The 16,035-nt window shown below is 41.0% G+C and overlaps 1 protein-coding gene across 1 annotated transcript in view; it reads right to left on the reverse strand.

Moving 5' to 3' along the window:
• PHEX (phosphate regulating endopeptidase X-linked) overlaps nt 1–16,035 on the reverse strand; it is a 1,501,811-nt gene that overhangs the window by 18,466 nt on the left and 1,467,310 nt on the right. The window contains exons 19-21 of the mRNA XM_078657844.1: nt 13,364–13,429; nt 10,733–10,837; nt 3,488–3,564 (exon numbers count right to left, since the gene is read on the reverse strand). Coding sequence (XP_078513970.1) covers nt 3,488–3,564; nt 10,733–10,837; nt 13,364–13,429 — 248 coding nt within the window. The remainder of the gene's footprint in view (nt 1–3,487; nt 3,565–10,732; nt 10,838–13,363; nt 13,430–16,035) is intronic.

A 16,035-nucleotide genomic window follows, 5' to 3' on the forward strand; every position in this document is an offset into this window, starting at 1 on the left:
AAAGACCGTTAGGTCAGCAAGAAAATCGCGGAACACACCAGGAACATGGTAACCGGCAACCCGCAGAACTTAGATGAAGACGGACTCCCCATACCGGGGCTGTCATACAACGGGAGTTGACTCGCTCCTCGAAAATACTGAATCAACCTGCTAACCTGCGGGACCGCGCGATTTTCTTGCTGAGCTAACGGTCTTTCCAGTTTCTACTTGGTTTTGCCATTCACATTAGTCCAGGGCCTCTTGTGCTCTTCCATTTGCCTCCACTGCCATGCAACAGCATTCAGATGGTCCGAGGTGGTGTGCCATCTCTGCCTCTTTGTTACCAATGACACGTTGGGGTGACGTGCAGTTGGTGGTAGTGTTCTGGCTCATCCGTGGCGGGGCTCGGATTTTCCTGGCGACTGTGCCCCGTCTTCCTCTTCCTGTCCTCATATTCCCTGGTTGTTCCTCCGTGGGGATTGTGGGGTTCATGTTGTCCTCTGCAGTGGGTCAGGGTGCATCCGTGGTACTCCGCAGTTGGTGTCGTTTTTTCAGTGGCATTTTCCGTCTGCTGTTTTTGTGCTTTTTCATGCATTACGTGTGGGTATTGCTGGCCTCGTGCTGGTTGTCACTGTTTTCTTACCGCGTTTGGGCACATCGTGTGTTTTTCCGCGTTGTGGTTTGTGTTTTTATCTTCGTCTCTGCGGTGATTGTATCGCGGTCATTGGCCGCGGTTTCGGCAGACTATCGCATGCTACTGCCTTGTAGTGAATCCCACGTTGAAGCAGGGTTATTTTCCCGAGATCTACTGCGTTGTGTAACAGTGCGTTAGCTTTTTTTGGTGATGTTTAGCACACGGTCTTGTGAATATACCCCTTAAAAGGCTACTTTCTGTTCGGCATAAATGGTATTTCTAAGTCCCCTTTTTTTGGTGCCAATAGCACTTTTTCCCCTGCTTAGTGGAACCTTATAGCCAGTGGGGGTTCCTTTGGGTGTGAAATGGGCAGATCACAGAAACACCCAAAGTTTTTGATGCAAACTCTGATCTACTATTTCTTGGCTTACAGGCTTGGGGCTTTTTCAAGGCCTCTGAACAAGAAGGTCCAAATAATGATACAGCTATCAGTGGACTGACTGCACAAGATGCTAGGAGCCCACTGCTAACTTTGGAGATGATCCTGGCCTGGCAATTAAGCCTTCATTCCCTAAGACAAATACTCTCAAGGTACCCCTTCAAGTATGATGGAAGCACAACATAATACACACGGTATTATTATTTGGACCTTCTTATCTTTGCCAAAGGTACTGAAAAAGCTCCAGGCTAGAGCTCCGTGAAAGAGGCAAGAGAGGTGTTGGCTGTGCTACTCTTGTACAGAGAAAACAAGAATGAACGAATAAAAAGAACTCCACCAACAAGTTTACAGTTTTAGGGCCTCATTTATGATGTGTTGCCGTAGGGCAACGCCCCAGGGCTTCCTGCTGCACTGCCCTACAGCAAAAGAAAAGGGCAAGAATGTGCTGTATCTAACAGATACAGGATAGATACAGCGCATACCTGACCTTTTCCCCAGTGCCGGTGCACAATAGGCTGCTGTGCGCCAATGCAGGCACCTTTGAAACATGGCGCAAGGGTGCCTGCTTTGCTGGGATGATTATTTTTGGCAGGAAGAGACACCTTCCTGCACAAAAACAATCATGAGGCTTTTTCCTCTTTCTATGTGTGCTGCAGTACACAGACAAAGGAACAAAAAGGAAAAATAAAGATATTTCTCTTTGTTGTGCCTCCCTTATGCCCCCCCTAGGAAGCATAAGTTTGGTGCTGCCTCAGAGTTACGACTTCTCGTAAATCTGGGGCAGTGTCAAAAAGCAACAGCAAGCAACACCCACTGCATGCCCCTTAAATGCAGAAAACTGCATTAAAGGGAACGATATTTACGAGGCAGCATTAAGCCATAAAAGTGGCTTAGTGCTGCCTCGTAAATATGGAGCAGGCTCCAGCGCAACAGAACATCACAAAAGTGACATTCTGGCAACGCAAGGGTCCTCATAAATGTGGCCCTAAATTTTAATTTCTTGCTATTCCTAATTCGTGATAATATTGTATTGTGCCAAAATGAAACGTTTCTTAGCACTTCAATCCCCATTCTTATCTTTCCTCCGGTAATTGGGAGAATAGTTTTAATTACAGCACATATCTAATGTGTGGAATGTAATAGATGGATATATTTCCAGTCCAAATCCTGTGCTAGACACCAGGTACCGCGCTGCAAAAGCGGTGCATGGTGCATGACATTGTTTTTGTGGGCCATCACAGGAGATGACAGTTGCTTCGGGCCTTTTTTCTGAAATTTGTCTCAGCGTTGCTTTCTTCCCCTAGTACAACACAGCAAGACACCTCTGGTTGACTTGATGTGTTACGCTAAAAATTGAGCTCTGTAGAAACTGTGCAGCAGAAGTGCAAGCTTCACTCACTTGCACAGAACCTATCACTGCATGGCAGCAGTGCGTACTTCTTCAATTTCACAGAATATGTACTAGCAATGCACATTTACCTTAATGTGTATGCATATATGTGATGTGTGAGTGTGTTCACATGCATAATTTGCTTACTTGTGCGTTACTGTGGTGTTAAAGTCAAATGTTTCTTACGGTGTGCATCGGCATGTGATGATGTTAGAAGTAGGCCAAAGCGAGAGGTGGGGAGGGGAAGTTCATGTAGTTTGGGATTGTGGAAAGTGAAGTAGGGGTAAAAGAGTGAGTTGGAGAAGCAACACAGTGAGCCAGAGAACGAAAAGTAAGTTAAGAAGCAGTGTCAACTGAGACTAGAGAGAAAAAATGAAAAAGTGTATGTGTGTAGGAGATGAGAGAGTAAGGCAACAAGGGGAAGTGTGAGGCAGACAAAAGAAAAAGGTCACTAAGCAAAAAGTCAAACAAGGAGACTTGGAGACAAGATTAGGAGGTTGATAAAAATATACACATGAACAGAAAGGTACAAGTTGGTGTGGCTATATGTGCAAAAGTCAAGGAGTGAAGAAGAGTGAGTGATTAAATGAAGAAGAGATGACGAGTGGGAAAGACGGTAAGGCCGAAACGACAGATGAGGGGAAATAGCTAAGAAAGCTAGTGGGTGAAACTTTGCACAGATTTCAGCCATGAGGCATCATTTATATATTACTTAGACACTGAGGAAAGATACAACATATGAGGCACCTTCGGAGGAAGGCAAGTGAATATATGACTATAAATCTACATTTTATTGATGTGAAATTTATTATCTTTTTATTTGGTATGGAGTAGGAAACATTGAGTAAAGTTTGTGTATTTTCTTTGCACTTTAATAATGCAGGTAGTATGCAGTCTCGAGATATCAATGCCATTAAATTATCAAAACCTCTTGTTTTGTTTGGTTCTCCACAAAGTGGCAAATTGAAACAAGACACTTTCCCAGTTCAAGTGGGCAAAGCCACAGTTTACGACATGGCACACGCAGTAACTAATTGTATAATACCTGAATTGTGGAGGGCTGTGAACTCCATTTTGAATCTGATCCCGTGCTGCCTCAGGTCGAAAAGCATTGCACCTCACCTATAAATGTATAACAAATACAAGAACATAGTTGTATTATTTACTTCCAAAAGCCAAAGGAAGATTCACAACAGCCATTTTGTAGTATCTGAACAGGTACTGATCTTAAAAAATAAAAAAAATGTAATTTCAGAAGTATTTCCTCACAGTGAGGAATCTCATATTCTCCTTGCAAACTGTTTCTAATTATTAGACGCACATCAGTAAAACAGACTATATTACCAACTCATCTGTCTTCCTTGTCCCAGTTCTGAGGAACTGAGGCTTGTGGTTACCTCGATTCGTATGGATTGGGGTGAGGAAGGCTACAGATGGGAGTAATGAAGTCCACCAGTAAGTAAATGGGGCATTTCCTCCTCAGCCGTCCTCCTCGTCCCAGCCCTCATGAATTGAGACTAACATCAATTACTAACATCAATTTGTAAACACTAGACCAAGTAAAAATGGCCCAGATTAAAGAGGGTTACCTTTAAGTCATTAGGGTTTTTAAAGAAAGTGCCAATAAGGGTGAACCTAACTTAAGTCATGTGCTGCATTGTACAGCTCCAGGAAGCAAAAAGGAAAATCTCTAATGATCGATCTGAGACTATGCATGATTATCCTTTATTGGGAATGAAAACCAAAGCCGCAGTAATCCGGCTTGATCCAAAACGTTGCTGTGTCATTAAGTGGGAACTATTCTTGTTGCATTTTAGGCCTACTCATCAATTTCACGATTAAGGGCCTGATTTAGATCTTGGTGGATGGGTTACTCCGTCACAACGGCGACGGATATCCGGTGCGCCAAATCATAAATCCCATAGGATATAATTGGATTTATATTCCAGCAGACAGGATCTCCCTCACCATTGTGAAAGAGTAACCCATCCAGGGCCAGACTGGCCGTAACAAGCACGAGGTGCTTCCCCGGTGGGCCGCTAGGGTCGGGGATGATTTTGGGCCCCTGGGGGCGATTTTTGTTACAGGGACGTTTTTGCAGCATAGCTGCAAAATCGGCCCCTGCAACAAAATCTGCCAAAACCAGCCCTGGGAAACAGCATGGACGCTCCCAGGGGGGGCAGGCCAAGCTCTTTGCCAGGGCCAGTTTTGGTTCCCAGTCAGCCCTGATTCCGTCCGCCTAAATATAAATCAGGCCCTAAGTCAGGAATGCTGCTGGTTTAGTTCTGGAATTCAGGAGTACTGTTAGAGTGAGTCACAGCACATTTTCTTTTAATCTGGCCCAATGTGTTTTGCTCTGGGCTCATAATTGCTTCTACTTTGTCCAATTTTTTTTCAGATCAATCAAATAGCATGCAGTTTTGCCAGTATCAATTTCTGTTTTTGTGTTAACATCAATTTTACAAGGTGCCCCAGTTCAAAGTACCCAAGTTCAAATTCAGGCCAATATCTCTCCCTCTCTGTCAAAGAGTAAAACGTTTGTCACTTGTTTTGACACATTATCTTATTTTGTCTATAGAAAAACATCAGACGGCTCTTTTTGTTCATTTTAAATGTTTCGAGTCATTTGCAATATTTTGGGACATTTTCTAAAAGTATTTTTCCTGCATATCTCAAAAGATAAATGGTAGCCACTAACAAACTTCTATTGAATTTTTATTGCATTAGTGATGAAGAGTCTTGCTCCAACCACTAACTCTACGGACTTTTAATGGATTTCACAACACTGCACATCTCAAAACCTGAGATTGTTTCTATGAGAAATAAAAAAAATAAATCTGAAAAGTATTTTATAGATTGTTTCTATGAGCATTTCATTCTATTGTAATTTTTGTAAAAGGTATTTCTGCTTTCCATTTTTTGGGGTTAATCATTCGCCCTTTCTTGATCACCAGTTTATGACTTTGAGTTCTGATTCAGATACTAAGGTCTTAATAATCTAATAAGAAACTCAGAACATTACATAACAAACTAGGTCAACACGCATTGCCTTTGCCCTGACCTTCACATATGCAGATTACTAAATAGGCCAGAACCCTCCCCACTCCAGAATATTTATCACAGCCAACACTTTTGTTGTGTTTTCCCTTTTCACAGCAAGCAGATTTTAACAACACTGATAAACATAGCATCACTCTACAGTGCTCTTCCATCCTCTTTAGCAAGACAAAATTCTTCGGATGTGCATCACAGGTGACTTCCTATCCAGTTACAGTGTTATTGCTGACAGATGCTTTACCTTCTATTCAGCATAAATGTGAGATTAAGACATTTATCATTTTGGTTAGTCGCGTGCACAGCGACCTAAAATGGCCGCCTAGCGACGGTGCTCCGCATCGCGCCAGACTTCGAGTGTCTTTTCGGAGCTGTTCTGCTGCGTTGTTCCTAATTATGCCAACAACTTCCTAACTCGAAATGCTGGCTCTTCCAGAGGATGTCTCCTCCATAATTTGTTTCATGAAGAAAGGATGATTTTGTGAAGGTGACTTTTGTATACTGCCTCACTGCCGCCATTTTGTTTCTTTCTCTGCCGGTTTTTCTCTTCAAGTTTCTCTACACGACATTCCCCACTGCAATCTTTCAACATTTCCTGCATGCTTTGTGCATTTATTCCCCTCAACTGTCATTTTGCAGTGGGAGGTCCTCATTTTTATCGATTTTGATACCTCTTCTGAGGTACTTTACCCACTCTCCTGCATGGTGCTATTACTTTTCTGCGCTCTCTTTACCACACTTCATGGGTAGGAGTAAACGCCGACTTCACCAGGCCAAAACATTGGAAGTGCATGATCCAGATACTTCTGGGACCAGCATATCTACTTTTAATAAATGTTCCTGTTTGTCTGGGCATTCGTCACATGGGGACTGTCCCACTCTTACAGATAGTCTCATCATCAAGGCATCTAAAGGGCCGTTACCTTCGACCACCGGCAAGAGACTTAAGCAGGATCCTCCATCTCCCCCTAAATCTTCTTCTCCGGGTTTCCTTAGACATGGTTTGGGAGGAATTACGTGCCTTCCGACCCTTTATTGAGGAAACCAACTTTCGCCTACAAACGTTGGACAATAAATGGTCTACCATGGACTCCTGCATCACTGTGGTGGAACATCAACTTAATGAATTACAGGATTCATCTGCAAAAATATCTTCATTGAAGAAGGAAATCATACAACTAAAAAGAGCAACTGGAGATTTGGAAAACAGGAATCGTCGTTATTATTTACGCATTTATGGTCTTACTGAGAGACTTCAAGGTAATGACCCTGTCACGTACTTTACATCTTTCTTGTCGCAGTTTTTGGGTCGCCCTCCTGCAACTAAACTGAATCTACAAAGAGCTCATAGACTGGGTCCTCGTCTTTCTTCCTCATCTGCACCTTCTAATCCTCGTGGAATAATTATTTTGCTTTTGCAACTCACTGACCTTCTGCTGGCTGTAAATGTCGCTAAATCCAAAAAGAATCTTTCCTGGCATGGCACCAAAGTATTTATCTCCAGGATGTTTCTTCAATGACCGCAAAACGACAGGAGTTTCTGGCTCTTCGTCCAGCTCTTCGCTTCTTAGGGTGAAGATATGGCTTGTTCCATCCCTTCCTTTTCAAGTTCACCTTTCTTAACAAGACTTCCACCTTTGAGGACCCGGCTGACCTCCGCAGATTTATCCAATCTCACACTACTACGTCAATGGAGACAGCTCCTTCTTCCTCTGGATCTTGACTGTCGTACTTCTTCTGTTATACTACTTCATTAAAGTTATTGTTATAGTTTCTACTTTTTGAACTCCATTGTTCTTCTAGCTCTATTTTACATAACCCTTTGTTTCCTTTTAGAGGTGCTTTGATAGTTTACCATACTCCTCTTCATGTTCCTGCTCCTGTTCTTGTTTATTTGATGTCCTGATGTAGTGTGCTTCCCCTTGTTTAGGGTGCTGTTTTCATTGTCCGTTATTGCCTCATCCATTTCCTTGTCCCTTCACCCCGAGAGCAATTGCTTCTCCTTCTTCTGGACTTTGATTGAAGTGCCCCTTTTGTTATACTACTACATTATACTTGTTGGTACAGTTTATGTTATTGGATTCCATTGTTCTGTTTTGTTCAGGGATCGTCAAACTCAAGGCCCAAGACTTTCCATGATTAATTTTAAGTCCCGAGGCCAGCTCGAAGGACTGCAATAAGGAATGAATTGCTGGGAGAGAGGTGTGTGGGCGAGATAACGTGAAGATAAGATCGTCAGCGAAAAGGGCTACTTTGTGCTGTTGACCACCGTGGGGAATACCATGGAGTAGTGTGGCTCACTGGTTAGAGGCGACAGGCCTGAGAGCAGAAGTCAGCCTGGGACCAGGGTTCAATTCCCGACGCGGCAGGGTCGTGGACCTTGGTCAGCGGACTCGATAATTCTCGCTTCGGTGCTTACTCTAATCAGGGGTTCCACTCGGCAACTCTGGGCATTAGCTTGCCTAATCTCCACAACGGCCCCACCAATTCCGGGGATGCCTGGCTCCACCTTGGGGACTCCCAGCAAGGGACCATCCCACAGGGAAAGCCAGGACGGGTTCCCCAGAGTTATACAGCGCCGGGACGCCCCGTTGCTGGGGCAGCTGTGCGCTTTACAAGTATACTACATTTACATTTTACATTTACATGCACGTTCGAGCCCTGGCGGATCATCATGGCTAGAGGTTCTACCACAAGGGCAAACAGCAGGGGAGAGAGAGGGCAGCCCTGCTAGGTGCCCTGTCATATGGAGATGAGGTTTGTGAGTTGGCTGTTGACTCTCACCCTAGCCTGAGGGGAGAGGTAGAGGGCCATGATTCTGGCTATCATGACTTGGCCTAGCCCGATTTTTTGTAGCACTGCCCGCAGGAAAGTCCAGTCCACCCAGTCGAACGATTTTTCTGCGTCGAGTGATAACAAACAAGCTGGTATGTTCCAGTGCTGTGCCTTTCCTACAAGGTGCGCAATTCTACGAACATTGTTGGCCCCTTGGCGATGCTGTATAAAGCCCACCTGGTCGGGCTCGATGAGCCCTGGCAGGTGTGGATCTAACCTTTTTGCCAATATTTTGGTGTAGATCTTGAGGTCTGAGTTCAAGAGGGCTATGGGTCTAAATGAGGAGCAGAGTGTGGGGTCTTTTCCCAGTTTGGGAATTAGGGCAATCTCAGCTAGTCCCATTGAGGGGGACGGCCCCTTCATTTCAGTGAAGGAGTTAATAGACGCAAGAGATATGTCTGGAGTTGCGGCAGGAACATGCGGTAGAAGGATAGGGGAGTCCGTCCGGGCCCGGCGATTTCTCCAAGGGCAGGTCTTTCAGTGCGCCCTCAAGCTCCTCCTGGGTAATTTAGACAATGTAGCGTTTACAGATAGTTCTCGTTTAAATGCTGAAAAGTTTAATCCTCCCTGAATATTTATCTTCTGTGTTCTGTGTTCTTTGTTTTTTATATTTATTTGCGTATTATGTATATCACATGTGACTAAGATTATCTTTTAAATTCCTTTGTAAATATGCATTTATTTATCTTCATTGTTTAGTTTTTATCAATTTGTAAGAGTTTTAATTTCATCTTCCTTCTCTTCCCTCGCTTCCCATTACCTCCTCTTATTTCCTTAAAATGTTTCAAATAGCTTTCTCTTCTGTTTTTGTATTAGCCATTTTACCGTTATGTTCCTTTTTAGTATGCTTTACTTTGTATTGCTGGTCTTCTGTAATTTTTGTTATTATTCAAATAAAGCTTTTAAACTTAAAAATACATTTATCATTTTTACTTTGGTTAAACCTTATGTTCCACCAATGCTAAAGTTTTTTGGTGTAGAACTACCTTTTTCTGAAAATATTAATTTCTTGGGATTAGCAAAAATTACTTAGTTTATGCACAGAAAATAAAGAACATCTTACATTTGCATGCAACTTCTGGTTTACTGTTAGGGTTAAGGCACAAGTGCACAAATCTTTTCTCTTTCACCCTCAGGAAATAAAGGGGTGTTTGGATGTATCAGAACCAATTAAAAACATAATCCATTATTTTTTGGGACTAAGTGTAGTTTTGAAAATGAGATGTGTTAAATCATTAGAGAATTTGTAAATATCCCCCAAATTATGACTTTGTTTATACCACTGTCTTTGCAATAGTCACATCATTATTTCCTCTTTAAAATTATGTTCACATATCTGGTCCTCACTGTATTGCTGCAGACAATCTGCTTTTCTAGCGGATTTTCAAATTTAATTTCAATCTGCAGCCATAACTGTCAAAGGATCCTTAATCTATGAATCAGGATTTTTCATTGTGCCAACAGTTGACCAATAGTACGTCACCGAAGTTAAATTTAGGTGTGCTAAAAGTGCAGTGGCTTCTATCCTAATTTAAACCTTTTTCTTAAATTGGATTTCTCATTGAGATTCACAAAGATTGTTGACCATTCCACAAGAGGCAGCAAAGTTTGCTTAAGATGACAGCCCAATTTGAACAAAACAATACCCATAAGGCATGTAGTTCTCTGATGGAGTCAGGGCCTGCACCTCTAACACTACTGAACACTATGAATTAATAATACTGGATTGCAGATACCTCACCAGTGCCTCATCACATTCATCCATTTATGTATCTCCTCAATGCTTACATATGAATATCTTCATATTTATTGTTCAGATATTGTCATCTTATTAACCTTGCATACATCTAGATCACATGCTAGTATTTGTCAGGTAAATAAGGACTGAGGACATTATTTACAAGTATAATACTTGATAATAAAGAAGTATTGATAAGCTGCTGACCACTGATATTTATATTGATGAGTGTTGGCTTGGCAACAAATTTTTAATTGTATCTCTAAAAAAGTCTTTATGGTGGATGGCTGGTGGGAGGGGGTATTAGAGTGAGAGGTGTTCTTGATATATGCTTTGAAGCGCTACATGTATTTGTAAAATCAATACAAATGGATGAAACCAAAAAACCCATAAATTGATCTTATCTGTCCTTTACATTTTCTTTTAAAATATAGTAAACAAAACATAAACATTTTAAATATGTTGTTAATATATATGTTTTTTGGTAATATGCAAATATCTAAAACGCAACATATTTTTTATTGTCTTCATTTTAATGTTTATCTACCTGTTGTGCTAAAAAAAATAATCTTAAAAAACAACAAGCTTTTTCATTTACTCATTCTTTCAATTTCTGTGAGTTCCACCTGTGCATGAAAATCATTGTCTTTTACTTATACTCACATGGGCATAACTTAAGAAAAAGAGCTGGTTGTTGTTGAGGCTAAGGCCAGGAAGGAGGGTTTCTTCAGCTCCTTGCCTCTTTTCGTTGATCCATTTCCTGTACGCCTAAGGAGATAGAAATATATTCACTAGAAGCTCTACCGTATAATCAATTTAAACACTACATTTACTAAAATTAAAACATGAACTCTTAAAGAGGTTGATCATTTACTGATGTCGCAGGCAAACATCCTGATAAAGGAACACAATTTAAACCCCGTTCTGAAAACCCTTAGCATTATTGAATTAAATATTCACCACTTCACTATTGTTTTTTTAATTATTTTTATTCGTATCTGTTGATCTATCTGTGTTTGCTCCCCATTCTGTTCTTGCTCACATCTATACATGAAACCATTTGAGCTAAAAAGAAAGTAGAACCTTTTTATAAACTAAACATCAAAGGCTGATTGTGTCACTCACAGAAGTTATCATGCCCCATAATGGCTGACAACAGTAAACAAATAAAGAGGTTTGTAAATTGTGCTTGCAACATTTGTTTGAAGCTGTTGCTAGTAAGCTACGAAGATACAATTCAGTCAGCACTACTGCTCATTATATGATGGCTTGACAAGGTAAATACTATTAGAGAATTCTGAAGATTCGTACTGGTTCGGAACATAACTCAACAAGCAGTACTGGCCATAACATGTGTTTTGGCAGAAAAGATTTTCCTCTTAGATGCAAAACAAATATCCCCTGAAAATTATGACCAAAGTGCAATTCTACAGCTTATTCTATTTGCTGCTAGAATTTACACTCATAATTGTACATGCAATCTCTGCTTGAAAAAAATCCCGACTCAGGTGGAATTCTGTGGCTGTGACTGTGGTATTTCACAAACAGAGAGTTGCTGTGGTTAACTAATATACAAGATTACACCTTGGTAATATCTGAGCAAATTCAGACAAACTGCTGTTAATGTACAGTTAACATCTTTTAACAAGGAAATCCCACATACTAAATGCAGTTCACGTTCAGCCATTATCCATGACTGTTGTAAATTTGAAAGCATGACAACAGCTTAGATATCACAGACCGGATTCGCAGCAGCAAAGCTTGTGCCTAGACCGGCCGCGGCCATTGTAGGTAAGAGCGGTGGGGCGTGGGGCCGGGTTGGGGGGATTTAAACTGCGATGATGTGGGAAAATTAAATAAATAATTTTCTCTTGTCTTCGAAATCCACCCCCCACCCAGCCCCACCACTTCACCGCTCTTACCTGCACAGACAGCGGCTGGCCTAGACATAGGAGAGCACACCAGTATGTGAACACTAGTGTGCCAAAATGAATTTGGAATCATAACAGATGTAGAATTCTGTGGGTGGGAATATCCCTGACTTGGAGTCCATCCAACCATTGCTTAGTGGAAATGAATTATCTCAGATGCATTCTGTTTGATAATGCTTTCCATGCCCCTAACATTGTGAGCAATGATGAAAGTGGTATTTTGTCACTGGCATTGTGAGTGTAGTTTTAGTCTATACTTAGGTAACCATTTGCTGGTTTCGGTTTAGGGAATGTTTGTGGCAGACAATGATGGATAATAGTGGGACGCCTCGAGGATGGTTACAGTCTTAGAAGTCCAAGAGACCACATCAACCCTCAAGTTAGTTGCCACTTAGGTCCACTCTAAACTTTGTAGAATAAAGTGCTTGGCCAGCCTCAGCTGTAGCATTTGCTGCAGAGCTACTGTAAACAAAAATGGACTACTTGGGAACGTTTTCAATCAGCCTCTCAGGAAATTATAGGTTTTACAATTTCTCTCCACTTACCAATAAACATATTATTTGGAACACGTTTACTGAGAGACATTAGAACAGTGGAATGTCAGGTGCTCCATTGAAGACAATAAAGTGTCTCAGGGCCAATAATTGCTGGTACAAGTCTTCTGCTCCTACGTTCCAATGGTTGTCTTTCAGTTTCTCCCTTTTTAGTTTCACTGGGTGGGATGTTCTAATAGCCTTACAGCCCTTTTGCCTCAGGTTGTTAAAGACCCTTTGCCTCATTAAAGGCTCAAGTTCAGGGCATTTAGCAACCAGTATTACCCTTGACAGCGGGCTTTAAGGTTATAATCAAACCTGTGTTACTATATGATAGTAAAATATAACTAACTTGAGAAATCACACTCAATTTCTCAGGGATTTTATCTAGAAATCATTTTAAAAATGACAATAAGTGGCTTCACACTCAGAAGGCTTATTTGATGAGATTTTATTTATTTGAGCGGATTAATATCTTTGCTTTTAACTTCCATTCGTGAAAAAAACAACATGGCATAAACAACAAATTCATTTTCCCCAAGAATAATGTGCTATGTATTACTATTGGTGAGAGAGAGGACGGGCCTCATGACCCACTTGAGGTTTTGTGTCTTATAAGTTCAGGCCCATTCCCACACTCAACAATTGTAGTAAATAATGTCTTAAGCTCAGCATGTTGGAGGTTAATGTTCTTTAATTTTGAGTTCATAACCAAATAGGGATGCAGGAGAGAGAGGTGAGTTCAACTGCTTTCATAGGAAAACATATGATTTCCTTCTCACAATTTTCACGAATTAAGATTTGAAAAGCATTTTGTCTTTATGTAGTACCTTGAAAGATTCTCGCAGTCCACCATTATCTGCAATGTTTTCTGCCAGAGTCCTCTTCCCCTTTACCTGAGAGGATGAGAAGAAATAGGGTTAGCAATTGAATCAATTCCCATCTTCTAAAAAAAAGTTTTTATCTAGAAATTCACATACTGTAAAAGTCAAAGTGGAGCATGTGGGTATTCTGTGAATGTGAGTGGTAAGAGTCCTCAAAAGCCTCCATTCACAAGCATTCAGAGGAATTAGCTAATGGAATCCCTGACTCATTATTGCAAATTCAGCTAATCCCACTGAATGATATTTTTGCCCTGTCAAGTATTACATCCATAGCAGTTTTCATTCCAAGTCATATGGCAGATGTTATGGCAACCTGTATCAGACATGCAGCCTGAGACTAGTACATCAGGATCTTAATAATAAGATTGGGATGGAATAGTGTTGCTTCTCATTTCCTGTGCATCTAAGTGTTAGGGAGCAGCATATTTTTACACTTTTCTCTTAACTGAGCTATTAAGAGGTTGACCAATCAAATAAATCTTGTAAAAAATATGTGGCTCAAGTTCGTAGGCTACGCCCCCCTCTATGAGATAAAAAAAACGGTCTGTTCCCATCTCACACGACTCTGAAAACTCCAAAGAGGAAGACATCAGATTGGATATTCCATGTGTATAGGGCAGTGTTTATGGTTTATATGTGGAAATATTTTATAGCAAATCCATATATATCATAAATCCCAACAGTCTATGTCAGATGGTTCAATTAATAGCTCAGTCTGAGAAAAACAATCTAATTTTCCCCTCCAATTACAGTTTTATTCTTAAAACTGAATCTTCGCCGTCACCTACTACCCATGGCATAAAAATGTACATTTCCATGAATAAAAACATCTGCATGCCCTGCCACTGACTATAGTACAGAACATTGATAAATCTTTTGATAACAGGTACATAATATTTAGCTTGATAAATCTGACGAACTGCTGGCCTGATTCACAAAATAAAATAGTTTTTAATAATAATCATCTTTTTATTTGGTTTGTATCATAAAACTATAAAAAAACAGCAACACTAAAACTACAGCATAAAATATTCTTAAAATAATTCTTGTATAAACAAGAAACCCTAAATCTGAGAAGGCATAATTAATCACCCTGTATACTCCATAAAGAAACAGCAGCATTTAAAAAACAAATAACATTTGCAACAGCAAATTTACCTGGCAGCATCAGTTGATACAAAAGGCTGGGTGTACATGTTTAACACCATCGATGCTGGTGACGGAACCACTCCGTCACCAGCCACGGACGCGCTGTGCTGGTGATGGAGTGGTTCCGTCACGGCCCGGCCGCCGCGCCTGTGCGGCGCTGATTTCGCGCCTGTTCGGCGCATTCTATTGAGCGGGTTGGGCCGTGACGGAACCACTCCGTCACAAGCACAGCACGCCCGAGGCTTGTGATGGAGTAGTTCCTTCACGAGCATGGCGGCGCCGCGCGGCCCCCTCCCCACTAGCGCTGTGGCGGAATTACCACTGCAGCCAAGGGGTTAAAGACACTTCCTTTTAATAAATGAACTAAAAAAGATCTCCTTGGTTCCTAATAATATTTGCAGAGCATCATGAAATGCAACGTATCCTGTTGAGATTTATTATTGCAGCCACGGGGGCCCATGCATTTAAAATCATGACAACTTTTCAGCTAGCTAAAGTCAGATGCAACAAGTTAAATCTAAATTTTAAGCACCCCTTTAAAATTATGCAAGGCCCCTGAGCAACTAAAGTCAAATCATTTTGCCTTGATAAGGGAGGGTTTTGTACTTGGCAAGTAGAGAAGCTCAGCTACCTTTTCTGCAATACAGCGTAAGGCTGATAAAAGCATACAGTCAGGGGAAGAAGGGTCTAAGCAAGTTTCTAATTCTCTTACACATGAATGAAATAGAGTATTAACAAAATATTCCGGTTCTACCATTGGCCATCTTAGTTGTCTGACCTGGCTATATATCTGAGGAACTATAAGGACCCTTAAGAGCTCCCTCAATTTTAAGGATAACGGATTGTGGTCACTAAATGGTGGACAGAAGAAAATGGGAGTTATTGTGACAATATGAAGTTTTAAAAACTCTACCTGCCAGCTTTTAAATGTAATTTTTGTACATTCATCCCACTTGGCGGATCACCTCAAAACTTTCCTTGCACAACAAGACTCAATATGACATTTTTTCAAGGACAATAAGTGAAGATTTGTTAAACGGCGCCAAAGATCTAGGCAAGACTAAAAACGCATTACCTATGGAAACATGGTCCTAACTAAACAAACTGTAACTAGTATATATATATCATGTTATGTCATGTGGTCAAGGCCGCTAGTTCGGCTGAAAAGGGTTATGGCAGACTTTGACAAATTGGCAAATAAATTGATATTTGCACTTTCTTGGGTCCACACTCATTTTTCTGTAAAGGTGGAGTGACAATTATATGTGTGTGTGTGTGTGTGTGGGTGTGTGTATATATATATTTATATATATACATATATCCAGAAAATACCACATTTGTCTGGACTTTTACTGCTGTCAAACTAGCCCCTAACCCAACTAGCCCCTAACCCCAATTTATTTTTCTGATGGATGCTCCACTATAACTTACTTCCGAAACATCTTCACTCCATGGAAGCACTTTCTGAT

This window comes from Lissotriton helveticus, chromosome 8, assembly GCF_964261635.1.
Source record: "Lissotriton helveticus chromosome 8, aLisHel1.1, whole genome shotgun sequence".
NCBI lineage: Eukaryota > Metazoa > Chordata > Amphibia > Caudata > Salamandridae > Lissotriton > Lissotriton helveticus.